This window comes from Porites lutea, chromosome 3 (genome assembly GCF_958299795.1).
Source record: "Porites lutea chromosome 3, jaPorLute2.1, whole genome shotgun sequence".
Taxonomy (NCBI): domain Eukaryota; kingdom Metazoa; phylum Cnidaria; class Anthozoa; order Scleractinia; family Poritidae; genus Porites; species Porites lutea.
Genome location: NC_133203.1, coordinates 9,052,643 through 9,066,859, shown reverse-complemented (window position 1 = coordinate 9,066,859; position 14,217 = coordinate 9,052,643). Strand labels below are relative to the sequence as shown.

Here is a 14,217-nt window from a genome sequence, read left to right as displayed (position 1 = left end):
GAACTCTCCCGCTTGGATTTATGGGAGAACCTGTGTAACCGAGCTTTGAATTGGTAGCCAGGCTAAAATGGCTTGGTAACCATCAAACATGGCGGATGCTAGTGGCTGCAAAGTTTGCTTTCTTCTTCACCCGGCCTCTTTGCGCCTAAAAGTTCAGGATTGGCTTGCCGAAGACACTCCAAGTTTCGATTACGGTGGCTTCGTTGTAGGTGAAAGCGAAGAAACTGCAGTCTTGCTATGTAAATCCCGGGGTATCTTAGCAGGCGTGCCGTTTTTCGACGCAGTATTCCAAGAGCTAGGTTGCAGAGTGGAGTGGGAATTCTCCGAAGGGGTACTGGTCGAACCTGCAACCACAGTGGCCAGGGTCACAGGAAAGGTTAACAGGATTCTTATAGGCGAGAGAGTGGCCTTAAACTGCATTACAAGAGCTAGTGGAATCGCAACGAAAGCTAGAAATTTGACGAAACTCAAAGCGGAGCACAAGTGGCATGGGGAAATTGCAGGAACTCGAAAGACAACCCCCGGTTTTCGCATGGTGGAAAAATATGCGCTTCTTGTGGGCGGTGTTTCTACGCATCGTTATGACTTGTCGTCTATGATCATGCTCAAAGACAATCACATATGGACAGCTGGAAATGTTGAACGCGCCGTGACGGACGCGAGAAAAGTTGGGGGATTTTCTATCAAGATTGAGGTGGAATGTCGCAGCATTGCAGAGGCAAGAGAAGCTGCTACTGCTGGAGCCGATGTGGTAATGTTAGACAACTTCGATCCCGAAGCACTGCACAACGCTGCAGCAGTTCTAAAGGAAGAGTTTCCTCATTTGTTGATCGAGGGAAGCGGCGGAGTCAAAATAGAGAACGTTACGCAGTATTTTGGCCCTCATGTTGATGTGATTTCAATGGGCTCTCTTACACAGGGCTACGAATCTGTTAATTTTTCCCTAAAAGTTTTAAAGGAGGGCCACGACCCTCATAATCCAACTGTCAAAACTTCCTAAATACTTGTGTGCAGTATTTCTTTCAGATATCGCTGGATAGTACTGTGACAGTGGAGGTTCACGTCAGTAACTGAGTGTTTATTCACAAGAGACAGAAAATTGGTTCAATTCTGCTGAACACACAAATCATGAAACCAAAATCATGTCACAAGAACATTATATTGTAAACCTTTTAAAAGCGACGAGAGTGAATCAAATTTTGTTTGTTATCAGTAATATTGAATTCAAGTGGACATGTTTAATAAATAAAGCAAAGAAGATCGTTCCTGCCAGGCATGGTGTATTTTAAAAAAATATTTTCCTTCAGAGAATTTTGTCCTTTGTTGATTCACACCTTAGTTTTCCTAATCTTTGTTCGGAATGATGTCCACGAAATTAGGTGAACAAACTATTGTTTCTTTTTACACAAGAATATTTCTCCAAAATATTTGTCGCAACTGCAACAAAATTAGAATCCGTCTAAAAGTTATAGAACGACAACACAATGAAAAGAAATTGATAAACATTTAAGAACTTTCCGCTTCATCCGGGAGAGTCTTTTGGACGCTTGGGGATGACGGAGTAGTGCTCCTTCTTAAATTCCGTGGGGGATTTTTTATCCCAGGGGACTTGTTCTTCTGCGGGATGTGAGGAAGCGTCGGTGGAAGGCCTTCCAAGAGCCCCTTGTATATGTGTCCGTCTTGTCCGAGGATATCCACTGGCTGAAAATCTTTCTGGGGAAGTAAGAGGTCAAAGTCGTCCCTATTAAGCTGTAACCCACGAACAACAGCCTGACTGTGGGGATAGGTGAGGGTGTGGACTCCCCCGCATGCTCTTGCTGTGACTTCAGCCAGCTCTTGTAGATTACGCGCACCGCTGATAGACAAGAAAGAAAAAAGTTTAAGATTCCACATGGGCTTGCAGACCTTCGTTATCCCACTACAATTTCCTGCAAGTATCACGCTTGCTAACACTGAACATATCTTTGTAAAAGTCGCGGCAAATTCGCACCTGTTGCATACTTTCTCGGATAAAGCTGCTGATTTTTTGAATTCGATTGCACTTTTGGGGAATGAGGAAGAAAAGAAATGTACCAAAAAATTACCAAACCTAGAGAGTGGTAGTCTTTCTTCAGTTGCATTTTTTCTACGTTCATAATCCCATGACCGGAGTGCCGCGCCCCTTCCGCGGGCAGGGGACTAAAATTGCTCCTCGAGTGTCATGCAAGCGTCTTTTTTTATCTCCTAGATACGCGGATGGACTTCCCATTCATTACGTAACCTCGACGGAAACGCGCTGGCATTAAAGTCAAACTGTATAGATTTCTTCGTATATTTGTTGATTCTCGTTGATATTACATATATGTATTTTCATACTTCCTACAAAGGCTTCACACATCCACCAAATATCATCAGTTTCTGTCAAATTTATCATGACTTTTTTTTGCCTATGTGCTGGATTTTCATACCTGAGTCTTAAAATTTCTTTCTGTAGTTTGTTCCTTTGCCTCTCCAACAGCTCAAACCTTTCCTTGGTCATCGCCAGTCCTCCCTGCAGCATGTGCTGACGTATCTGCTCCAGCTCGAAAGTGGTGTAGGGACGGTTCGATTTGGATCCTGGCATAGAGTGCATTGTGGGTAACGGAGGAAAGGTTCCCTCTCGGGCGTACTTCACAGGACGGTCACATGAGATGCAGTTGTGATTTACAAGGAACTGCTTACGAATCCCTGCGGCCAACTCTTCCGGAGGGGGCTTTTCTATTGGTTTCGGTTTCATGGCCTCCATTCGCTTTTCCAGGTAGTGCTTTAAAGGTTCCACTTCTTCTTTATCTAGCTTCTTACCGACATCGGAGTTGAGTCCTTCAAGAGCTCGCCTCAACGCGTCCTCCTAAAAAGTAGCCAAACGACAACAGTGACGATTTGAAAGTTCTTGAGAGAGAGAGAGGCTTTGTAATTTTTTTCTAACTGCAAAAAGGTCAAAAAAAGGTTAGATTGAAGGGTTATAATAGGGAATTACTTTTTGTCTATTGCCACATTTGCAGATCGAATGATATGAGAATTGTCAGCGGAATTTCTTTGCCATAGAACCGCGCTCTCAGGGGCTCGCTTCGCTAACGCGCTGTCGAATTGTCGAAAAAAAAAAGAAAAACGTCTGAGGTTAACCAGTCCTATGTTTATAACAACTATGCTGTAGTAAAATAAAACAACAACTTACCTGTCCATCTAGCCTCTGCAGTAGATCCCTCAATGATTGATCTACAAGGCTCATGTAATGTTCAAAGTCCTGCCGTCCAATCTTCGCGTCAACTTCCCTCTTGTCAGCTTTCATCTCAAAACCCATGCTGAGAAGTTCCTTATCCGCCTTTACATCCCTTAACTCATCGATCAAATTATAAAGGTCGTCCAAGTGTTTCTGCTTCTTGTAAAGTTCGTCACTTAAGCGCATGTCTGTTTGCTTCAACTTATCTTTCTCTTCTTGCAGATCAAAGATCATGGTCCTAATTAGACTCAGTTCATCTCGGTCCACACTGTGCGTGCGGCGCCTGGGAGCAGGCGTTTCTGCTGGCTCTTTTGGCTTTTCTTCTATTATTACTGAGGGAAAAAAGTCAGAGTCAGATGGCGGTCCAGTCTCTGGTAGTACTCTCGTGGTTAATACATTGACAATTAATAAAGAGCATTTTTTAAATTATATCGAACGTAACTTGCACCCAGCGCGGAAAAAAATGAATTCTGCAAAGCAGAGGTCAGTGTTGGACAACGTACTAATCACAGCAGAGATAAATGAAGTGTGTCACTATCTACACTGCATGTGACAAATGAAATATGTTATTATTATTATTATTATTATTATTATTATTATTATTATTATTATTATTATTATTATTATTATTATATTAATAACATTAAGATTAGAATGCGTTCTGACGAACGCGATAAAGCACTCCCTGGTTGTTAACAACGCTGTATTAAAACTGTAACATACTTCTGATTGGCTATTTCTAATAAGGATGGCTAGCTCTCCCTACCTTTACTCTTTTCCGCTCCCTCATTCGCTTTCTCCGGACTTTGGCGCTGCAGAAGTGTTATCGTATTCTTCAGTTGATGGATTTGCATTTCATTGTCCTCGATAAGTGACTTGTGATTCTTGATTTCTCTAGTCAATGACCCCAGTTGGTCTCGGGTGTCGTTGACTCCTTTGGTACACGCTTCAAGTCTCACTAACACATCGCTTGCGGCTTGCTCTGTTCCACCGAACTTAGCGTCCGTTTCGTTAATTTTTCCTTCTATTAACTGAATTTGAGCTGCTAATTCTTCAAGTTGCTTCTCGTGTTTTTCAAGTTTTTGCAGAGCTTCGGAAACATCGGAAGGAGTGCAGTTTGTAGGTTCTTGGTCTTGGTCCTTTTCATTTACCTGAATCTTTTCCTTACAATTCTGTTTGTTTTTAAGTTCTTGCATGGCCGCTTTTAGCCTAGTAAGCATGCCCTCTAATTCATCTAATTTCTTCTCGCTACATGACAATTTTTGCAATTGCTGTGATATTTTCTCAATCTGACCTTCATTTTTGCCCTTCTCCTCTTTCAGCGCTTCGAAACAATTTTTAAGTTCTGCTATATTGGAAGTAGCATCACCTGGAGCATTGCTTGCACTGGCGATGAGTTCCTTCAGTTCATTCACATCAGAAGTCAGGGCGTCAACCATCTCACTTAAACCGTCAATAGAATTCTCTGATGCTTCGAGCTTTCGCTTGATGTTTATTAATTCCACAAAGTCATGTGCAGGAGTCCTGCTTTCTTTTCTAACTAAGGACGCAGCAGACTTAACGGGATCAGGCATGGGAGCGGGCTGCAACTCGAGAGTCTCCACTCGTTCTTGGAGCTCAGAAACCATTCTCTTCAAGTTCTTAAGGGAATCTGTTCGCCCGACCAACAACACGGAACTTCGAGTTGCAGGAGAGTGATCTCGTACAGAAAGCGCAGTTCCAGGTTTCGGAGATGAAGTCGCCCTTTTTGATTCCTGCGTACTCTCCAGCTCTGGTGATTTTTTCTCCTCCACTGCTATAACAGATGTTTCGGTTGTCGACTGCTCTTCCTCGTTTTCTTCCTTTGCTATCTCTTTCTCTGGTTCAGTTTCAATGATGGCGATGTTTGGCTTCTGGGCTGATTCTGGTGTTCTTTCCCTACTTTTTGAACTAATTTCAAGAAAGCCATCTTTAATGAAGTCGTACGCCGATTTGAGTTCTCTTTCAAAGTTGTCGATATCCACAGCCTTATTTTCGATGTTGAGGTGTTTCAGAATTTCTTGTAGAAACACGCGCAAAATGTTAAAATTTACGGTACCTACTTCTGGTGTTGTCAGCGCAATGTCTAGAAGCTGCTCTAACTCAATAAGAGTAGGCATGTTTGACTCTTATCCAAAAAAAAGTCAAAGCAGAGAGACCCTGACTAATTCTGTCGACATTTTCGTTTGGAAAAAATGTTACCTGTTAAGTGAAATTTAATTGATTACGCCACAAAGGTCCTTTTAGCGCGCGCCAATCCTATTTTAAACTAATCATTTTAACGACGTCGTAGCCATTAGAAGGAGCTTTAATTCGAACCTTTCTAAAATGACCTGTACTATTACTTCAGTTTATAAGTGTGTAGTTTGTTATAGAGCGACTTTTGTTTGACCTCAAAAATGGCATGGTAAGTGTTCGTTTTTTATTTCATCGGCGAGTGGTTAAAAAGATTTAAACACGCACTCGTCGTCTTGCCGCCCCCAAAAAATTAAAGATGGAAACAGCATCCCACGTGTTCGATTGTCAGCTGCCCAGTCTCTTTCGCCTAAAGTTATGAACAATCTTTTTCGGCTGATAATCTGTTGCGTGTTCGCTAAACCAATCAAAATCACGCACATTTCACTTTGATTCGCTCTATTGCATTTTTTTAAGAAACAGGAAAGTACTCGGAAAATAAAAAGATTATTACTTTTTCTAATTTGGAGGTTAAAAAGCTGAACACCCTTGGTCGTCTCTTCATAGCCGCAGTACTGTCAATAGACATGATAAACGTTCGTAAGAAATCACAAGCAAAGGCCGATCAGCAAATGGCGTAGTTTAAATCCGTCAAACTTGCTCCCTACGCCCAGGTCCCGAAGCCTCAAAGGGCATAACTTTCCCCGCTTCCGCCCACTCTCCACTGCCCCCTAGCCACAAACACAAACAATCAAGTCACAAGGAATATTGAAGTATTCTGCCCTCGATATGATAAGTGGCATGGATATTTATGACAGTTATTTTTATCAGAACTTGTATTGGGGCCGGACCTAAACTGAAGTTGCATGGAAATTACCACAAAGATTTTTCGCGCTGGATTCTTTAACTCAGTCTGTAGACGTTTGCGTTTGAGTGACCGGTTTTTAAGGCTTACCAAGACACATGAATTGTACGCGTCTTCTAATTCTCTTCATAAAATATACCACCTGATTCACGGCCCGAAATTCCCAGTGTGTTACCTGAAAAATATGAAACGCCCTAATGGTACTAGGCAGAAAAGCATGTCAAACACCCCCAGGGGGAGGTATTCCCTATCATGGCCTATACCACGGGGTAGTTCTGCCCGAATTCGAAAGGGATACCTTATTCGGGCTTCAGGTATATGAAAGGGTAGAGATTCCACTAGCAGGGAAATCTGTCTTTTCGGTTAGTGAAAAGGCCCAAATGGGTCCAGTTGCATTTTATGTCTGCGAAAAAGTCGAGAAAACGTTTTGGTTTTCTGATTTATTCATATATGAGAGACAGTGAAAAAGCCCAGTTCCTGGTTTACAGCAGTTAAAAGAAGTGTAAAGTTTTAGGGTAGGTATGTGAAAGGGGTACCATTTGTCAATAGAAGGTGCACGTAAATTGTCGGCCCTCTGCTCAAAAATAGTATATAAAAGGGTAAGGGGTAAGACCTCGGGGCGGAGCCTCCCTGTACAAAACTTTCTTGAGTACCCCCCGGGGTTACACAAGACACTCGAGCATCAACAATGCAAGTGTCAAAGAAACGAAAAAAATCACCTAGCTTCGTGTCCTTTTGGCAAACGTTTCCCTCGGTTCAGTGAGAAATCAAGTAGCCCGCTAGTTGCGCGGTTTGACATAATTGTTTCCCTGATCGTTTTTATAAAGAGAGAGAGAGAGAGAGAGTTGACAAGATTCTCGGTTGTGCCTTTTTGACTCAGTCAATCCCTACGTGTCTGTCGCCCGGTTATTTGTCGGGGGTTTGTCAAGTCCTGTGTTCCCACGGTGGGACATTTGACATTTTAAAGTCTGAGCAGGGGACAAGACGTTTGTGGTTATTAATTTCATAACTTCTACCACTTTAAAATTCTTCGCGAAGCTTCCCAAACGCAGAGATAAATGGTCTTTTCTCTTAAGCGTTCACTGTTCATTTCAAATCCGGGTTTTGCAGTGGCCTCGACTTTCCAATGGTTAGTATTTGATAGGTGGGGCAACATCATTAATAAATGCTACACTGTTTGCAAAAGAGTGACAAAGTGGCACCTTAGGCGAGAAAAGGTAGTTTGTGCGTCGGGTCTTATGCCGTTCAAAATATCTGGATAATTCGCAAATATCCGCAGTATTATGTGTTAATTTTTATCAAATTAAGTATTCTTTTGCCGGTGAGTTTCATTTGTGAAGCTTATATTTAGTGGTACATTTCTTCACTGTGTGGGTTAGAAACTGACATATTTGCTGTTTTTTTTCGCCGAGGTGGGGCAATTGCTCACAGTTTTTAGGCGAATCTGCCGGTCGTGGGGAATTTTCAGCTCAAGGGTAAAAAAATTACAAATGCCCTTTGCGAGGGTAGGGGAGAGGTCAAAATAGGTTGAGTTATTAGTTTTGAAGGAATTTAAGGAATCGAGAAAATCAAAGCTAACCTCTTGGCTGTAAATTTTGACAATATTGTTCACTGTATAAATGTAAACAATTGGACCACCCAACCAAGATGGTGCCAACATTGTTAGAAGAAGGATCAAAGCTAGCCAGACCAATTGCAACATGAATCGTAGAAATCCCAACCTGTTTTTCGTTATACATAATTTAGGGTCTTTGTTTCCTTTTCTCTAAGTACACTTGATGTCCTTTTATCCTTAGTTCATTTCACAGGTTACAACAGGAGTGAAGTTTCTCAGCTGCTAAGGAGGTAAGAAATTTTCATCAGAACTGTTGGGTAACAAGCGTGCTTCATCTCCACTTTTTGCCAGTAACTAGGGAGTGGTTTTTGCTTTTCTCCACGTAATAACAGTCCAGCTTGATATTATGTAAACATATTTTACTCATTTAAAGAAAAATGTTAAACAACGTTTATAAAACGCTATCGTGCAGTCACGGATAATGAAGCGAGAATTAGAAGCGTTTAACTGGAATCGCCGTACAAAGTATCAATAAGATTATATTTATTTCTCTTTCTTTTCTTTCTTCTTTTTTTGGCATAAACGATACACGAAAATTCATTGCCCATATTTTCTGTCACATATGCTTATAAGAACAAAGAAACAGGCCTTTCTGTTTCAAAAAACATCAATTCAAAAGCTTACTGATGGAGAAAAATCGCTCTCGAACGTAACAGGGAAAAAAAACAACGAGATGAAAGGGTGAAATTTGATCAGCCACTGTGGCAGCAATGTCATCATCATCGGCCATTACATTACTTCATGCAAAGCGGTAAATGCATCAATAGTTTGCTTTATTCATTGTTATTACTGATGTTTAAGAAATAGTTACTGTTTGTATATTCGGTCCTCTACTGAGCCGTACTCTTTTTTTCGACCTTGTCAGTAAAATTTCAGATGCTATTAATAAAATAACTACAAAACGTGTTAAAGGTTTTTCAGAATTAGTTCAAACAGAAGTGACCAGCTTGGCACGATACGCAAATTTTGTGCGGAACCATAGAGCCAAATCAGGTCGATTATGTTTTTAATATCTATTTCTGATAGTACAAATTTGAGCAAAAGTTAATAACCGGTAACTGATGCTAAGTTGAGAAATCAAGACTCTCAGTGACTGCAAAATGCTGTAGCCTGCATGAAACTTTCCAACGCATTCAACCTCTTCGACATGGTGTTTGTTGTAAACTTTATAACACAGTTTGCCTAGATTTTTGTAATAGAATAAATGCAACATATCCTTCGTCTTAAAGACCATGTTCAATCTTAACTCCAAAACAGTATTCTTTTTCAATAGTATTGATGCCTTCGTATGCAGACCTATTTCTGCTTTTATCTTTCAACTAAAATGCGACGTATGAAACATCTTTTAGGAAGACACCTGTGATCTTTATTATTAATTTCTTTCTTTTTATCATTAGCTGTTATTTTTATTTTGGGTAATGCCATGTAATTACTTTAGTTAATTCAGTGTTGTACGTTGCTGTTGCTTCCTCTTCTTCCTCTGTTGCACTAAGAAAAAGGACGACGTCCCTTTTCCACGTGCCAAAGGAAACAGAAGACAATGTAGGCAGGTTACAGGGGCCGATCCAACGAGAATATAGTTCAAAAGCACATAAACATAGCATTGTTAAATGTGCATGTATTTTAGTATTTAAACGGTAGATATAAGCATATTTGTATCTCCTAAAAATTTTTCATCTGTTCGGATTTCCTAGCTGAAAGTCTAGTGATCCGAAAATTATAGGGATCAAAACTTACCTTTTCGAAAATTTCAGCCAGAAAAAAGGCTCCCGAAAATTCTAGCTGACCTTTTTAAGGGTAAAAATCCGTTAAAATGGGCAATTATACCATTTTTTGGATGTTCGAAAATCCTAGGAGAGGCAGGCAGGCAAGAAATTTTACAACAAATGTTCCGAAAACTCTAGATCTCAAATTGTCTTCCGAACAGATATTTTCGGAAAATTGACGTTGGGTGCCCCTGAGGATATTGTAGTTGTTGTCGACGAAGCTTGAATTAATATCTATTTTGAAAAAACTTTGAGTGCTAAGAACGTTTTTTACAAGATCACACTAAACTTAACCCAGAGTATTAATTTCATGTAAAAAATGCACTTGACTTAAACCAGTTCTCAAATTTCACCCGTAGTCAAACAAAGTTGTTCAAGCGAGTAGGTTAACGCGCACAACAAAATCTAACAGCATCAATAACAACAGCCACGAAGGAATTAATCTCTATATTGAACCGTTTATGAAATTATCCAGTCCTTAGATCGCTTACGAGACTAAACGTTCACAAGATGGCTTTCGCACTAACCCGTGCACGACCATGACTAATATATCACCTTTTGTTTTCTATTGTTGTTCAGAATTATCATGAAACGGTCAATTTTCTTGATCGCCTGCCTTCTGACTTTGAAGCTGATGGTAAGTTTCACAGAAGCAAAACCTGCCGCGAAAGAAAAAGTGGAGGAAACCACCCATGATGCCAAGGAACCTGACTCACAAGAAAACGATTCAAAAGTAGTGGAAGAGGAAGCGGTAGATGATTCCTCTGGAAGTGGATCGGGCGATGGTAAATATATACATAAACAGTATCTTAGTCGCCGTTTACATGGACATCCCAGTAGAGACATCTTTACTTGAACAAGCGTTTACATAAGGATATAAAAGTTGACCCCTTTGCCCGAGCCAGCAGCGCTTGCGCATGCTCTGATTGACTCGCCTTGGCCGAGTTTTGACCGAGTTGACCCAGCGCTGGGCAAGCCAAGTGTTTATATAGAGAAAGGTTGGCCTGGCTGGGAGAGTGATCCTGCTATCGAAAAAGAGTGAACCGACAGCCGAGCCAACATTTTGTTTGTCGTGTGAACGGTTCGCCAAGGTTTGTGAGGAAATGTATGAAAAATTGGTGAAGCAGGTGACTCTTTTGCTCCTTAATAAGACTCCCCTCAAAAGAAAAGCACAGTAGAGAGGAAAGTGTGACGCCACAATACCATGGTAGCACCATTTCTGGAGGACAACAAAATCAACGACGACGGCGACGGCAAGGAGAACGGCGAAAAATAATACGTTTATATTAACAAACAACAACTTTGCACGCGCATCACGCTATTTTGTACTTTTCTTTGCCGTCCTTGCACCACTACGTCATAAAACTTCCTAATTTCACAGGCGAGCCCGCTTAATGGAGTAGGTGAACATAACAAAAAAATTGTCGCTTTCTTTTTTAAAACTTAGATAACAATTGGTACGCTCCAAAAGAAAATTTCGCCAAGATTTGGCAAATTAAATGACATTGAATAAGATCGGTAAAGTTTGAAATAGAGCGAAAAGTCTTTTAAGTGACTTTATCGGTTTGTTGTCATCGAAAAATTTTGCTACCATGGTAACGTGACGTAACGACTTCTCCTCTCTATGGAGAAGAGAAGTGATGACATCACAAAAACTAAATTTGTGAAATTATTGTATAGGTTGGCATATCTAGCAGTGGCGGATCCAGACCTTTCATTTAAGGGGGGGGGGGCGTCATCCATACCCTGAGATAAGGAGGGGGGGCGGCCTCGAAAAAAATTTTTTCAGCCCTTCGGAACTTATTTTCGTCTAAAAATAACGGGAGGACCGGGCCCCCCGTCCCCTCCCTGGATCTGCCACTGTCTAGAAAGAACAAGATGAAAAATGTCCACTTGCCAAAAATGAGCCTTTTAGTGCAAATTAGCGGGGAGATATAGGCATTGTCATGCTCCGATGACTCCTGGAGTCATCAGTGCCTAAAGGTGCCTAGTCTCCCTGTCAATTTGCACTAACAAGCTAATTTTTGGCGAAAGGGCTTGTCTTAAATAAAGTGTCTTTTTTGTTCCTTTTATCAGGCAGGAAGGATGCGTGTGGTAGTCCCTGCGGGGGTGGGGGCTATGGCCAAGGACAGTACCCATACCCAACAGGACAGTACCCCCAACAAGGACCGTACCCTCCACCATACCCCCCACCGTACCCCCCACCGTACCCCCAACCAGTACAGTACCCGCAACAGGGCCAGTACCCGGGACAGCAACCATATCCATATGGCGGCGGATACGGCTACGGCGGATATGGATACGGTAAAAAATATCACAAAGGTGGAAAAGAGAGAAAAGGTAAAAAAATCAGTGATGAAAAGAAGAAAAAAAAGCATCAGGACGAGGAGTAAGATCAATGTGAGCCATCACCACAACCAGGACAACTTATCATCACCGATCATCATCGTGGATTATTGATTTGACGAAAATGACGCCTCAACAACTCACAGTCATCCATGCACACATTTGCTTTTATCACACCTTTAAAACTTGTATGTTTTTCATTGAATGGGAATAAACAATTGTAAAAAAAGACAATGTTTTCATAATTTACGCTAGTTGCATAATTAATAAGGTACTTTCAGGGTAATATTTTTCACTTCTCGCAGTTGTACCACTGTTAAGCTCGCTCTTTAATTATAAATTAGTATGTTAGCAAATAATTTATCAATCTCATGAAGGGGTGTTTCATCTTTGGTATCAGAACACCAAGAAGAAATAATAGATCAGACAGGGATCACAGCATTTTCTAGAAGTGTTCATCCGATGTCCGTTTCTCGAAAGTCCCGGTAACTTTTGGGGCCCGAAATCAAGTATTCAGTCAAAACCTGAAGAGCGGGTACTAGGCAACAAACAAGTCAATTTTTGTTGTGTTAGCTGACATTTTCATCATGTTATCTGCAAAACTTTTAAAACCTTGATCTTAAATGTAAATAACAACAGCTTTCGGAGCCCGATAACTGCTGGAAATGGGCCCCAGACCCCTAGAAGTAAAATAAAAAATAAAGAAAGAGATCAATTTCAAGGTATTTGTGATACTGGAGATCAAACTTTCTTTGCCAAACAACTTGTGGATATTACGGGAAATTCCTTTTGCCAAATCACTAGCAAACCTTAATTCGCTAAATTTTCTGAGCTGGTAATCAGAATCAGAAATTCACCGTGTCTGGTACAAAAAAGGGCATGGGGTTGGATCAGGGAGTGGGGGGGGGGGGGGGGGGGGCGCGGGGTGGTTAGGGTTAACTTCTTGAAATAAAAGCTTAGCCTCGATTTCAGACCAGCTTTTGCTAGGTTCTCAGAGTAGGGACGTCGCGAAAATAAGACAAGCAAAGAGAAAATAAGATGCGTAATCTACTCTCTCTCAACTTCCTGCGCTTTTTTCGCATCACTGTTTTTCTGAACGACTGCACTACTATCTTTGAGCTTGGAATAGGCTAGTTTCAAATATGTGATTTATCCTACCCCATTTCCAACCTGACAAGTGCTTTCAAGACCTCCGATCATCCCGTTTCAGAAGCACACCGTGAAAATCATCCTAGCTAACAGTTGCGGTGGGCGTTTTGAAGAAAAAAGGGGATTGTGTCGTGCGAGAACAGGAGGGGGGCCTGCCGGTTAAATTTATCTCAAAGCCATACCCTTTGGCGCCGCTTATCTATGCAGCTTGTCGATAGGGTGGAAAGAACAAAAGAAGCTACTTTCTATGATTAGGTATGATGTGGTAATGATAGGCGAGATTTGGCTTGATTAGGCAATGATTAGGGAAGACTTAGCTTTCATTAGGAAATGATAAGGAGAGATTTTATTTGATTTGGTAATGATTGAAGTGATTAGGGAAGACTTAGTTATGGTTAGGAAATGGTTAGGCAAGGATTTGCATTGATTAGGTATTGATTAGGCAATGTTTATGTTAGGTCAGGATAAGGTATTATTAGCTAATGCTTAGGCAAAGAATCCGTTTTATTAAGGAATGATAAGGTAATCTTTAAGCAATTATATGAGTTATGATTCGGTAATTTTAAGTCAAGGATAATACATTTTTCAGGTTGTGATTTGGCAAAGTTTAGATATGATTTAAATGATCGTGAGTTAAGGCATGATGAGGATTAGTATTAAGTTTGGTTTGGCCATAATTAGGCAAATTCTATGTTTGAAAAATTACGAACAGCTTCCAACTCAGACGTTCTTAGGGCTTTGTAACTCTAAACTCGTTCCCAGGGTTCTCTCCCCGCGCAGTGACGAGTAGGAGAGAACCCTGGGAATGAAGTTGTTGTAAAGCGTGACGTTAACCTTAACACCTTCAGCGTGACGAAGCCTTAAAGCGTCTGTGTGGAAGGCAATTTCGTACTCAGATCTCTTGTAGGTTTCGTCCACAAGAGATCTGATCAAAGATGTTCACCGGCATTAAAAATTGATGACAAGCCTACGGTTAACAACATTCCTATTCCGGTCAGGACTACGTTCACCCTGACGGTCATTGCATGCTCAACATGTTTTACCT

The 14,217-nt window shown here is 41.1% G+C and overlaps 3 protein-coding genes across 3 annotated transcripts; 2 read left to right on the top strand and 1 right to left on the bottom strand.

Annotated features, from left to right (window-relative positions):
- Positions 1-82: 82 nt before the first annotated feature.
- LOC140929350 (nicotinate-nucleotide pyrophosphorylase [carboxylating]-like) lies at positions 83-1,266 on the top strand. The gene has a single exon (XM_073379150.1). The coding sequence runs from the start codon at positions 89-91 to the stop codon at positions 998-1,000; it is 912 nt and encodes a 303-aa protein (XP_073235251.1). The 5' UTR covers positions 83-88; the 3' UTR covers positions 1,001-1,266.
- A 42-nt stretch (positions 1,267-1,308) lies between these two features.
- On the bottom strand, positions 1,309-5,445 carry LOC140929349 (uncharacterized). Its single transcript, XM_073379149.1, has 4 exons — positions 4,005-5,445; positions 3,194-3,540; positions 2,448-2,866; positions 1,309-1,855 (listed from the first exon to the last, which is right to left on the bottom strand). The coding sequence occupies exons 1-4, from the start codon at positions 5,374-5,376 to the stop codon at positions 1,507-1,509; spliced, it is 2,487 nt and encodes an 828-aa protein (XP_073235250.1). The 5' UTR covers positions 5,377-5,445; the 3' UTR covers positions 1,309-1,506.
- Positions 5,446-8,010: 2,565 nt separating this feature from the next.
- Positions 8,011-12,257, top strand: LOC140929348 (uncharacterized). Its single transcript, XM_073379148.1, has 3 exons — positions 8,011-8,141; positions 10,257-10,462; positions 11,754-12,257. Exons 2-3 carry the CDS (start codon positions 10,264-10,266, stop codon positions 12,068-12,070), a joined length of 516 nt encoding a protein of 171 aa, XP_073235249.1. The 5' UTR covers positions 8,011-8,141; positions 10,257-10,263; the 3' UTR covers positions 12,071-12,257.
- The last annotated feature ends 1,960 nt before the right edge of the window (positions 12,258-14,217 follow it).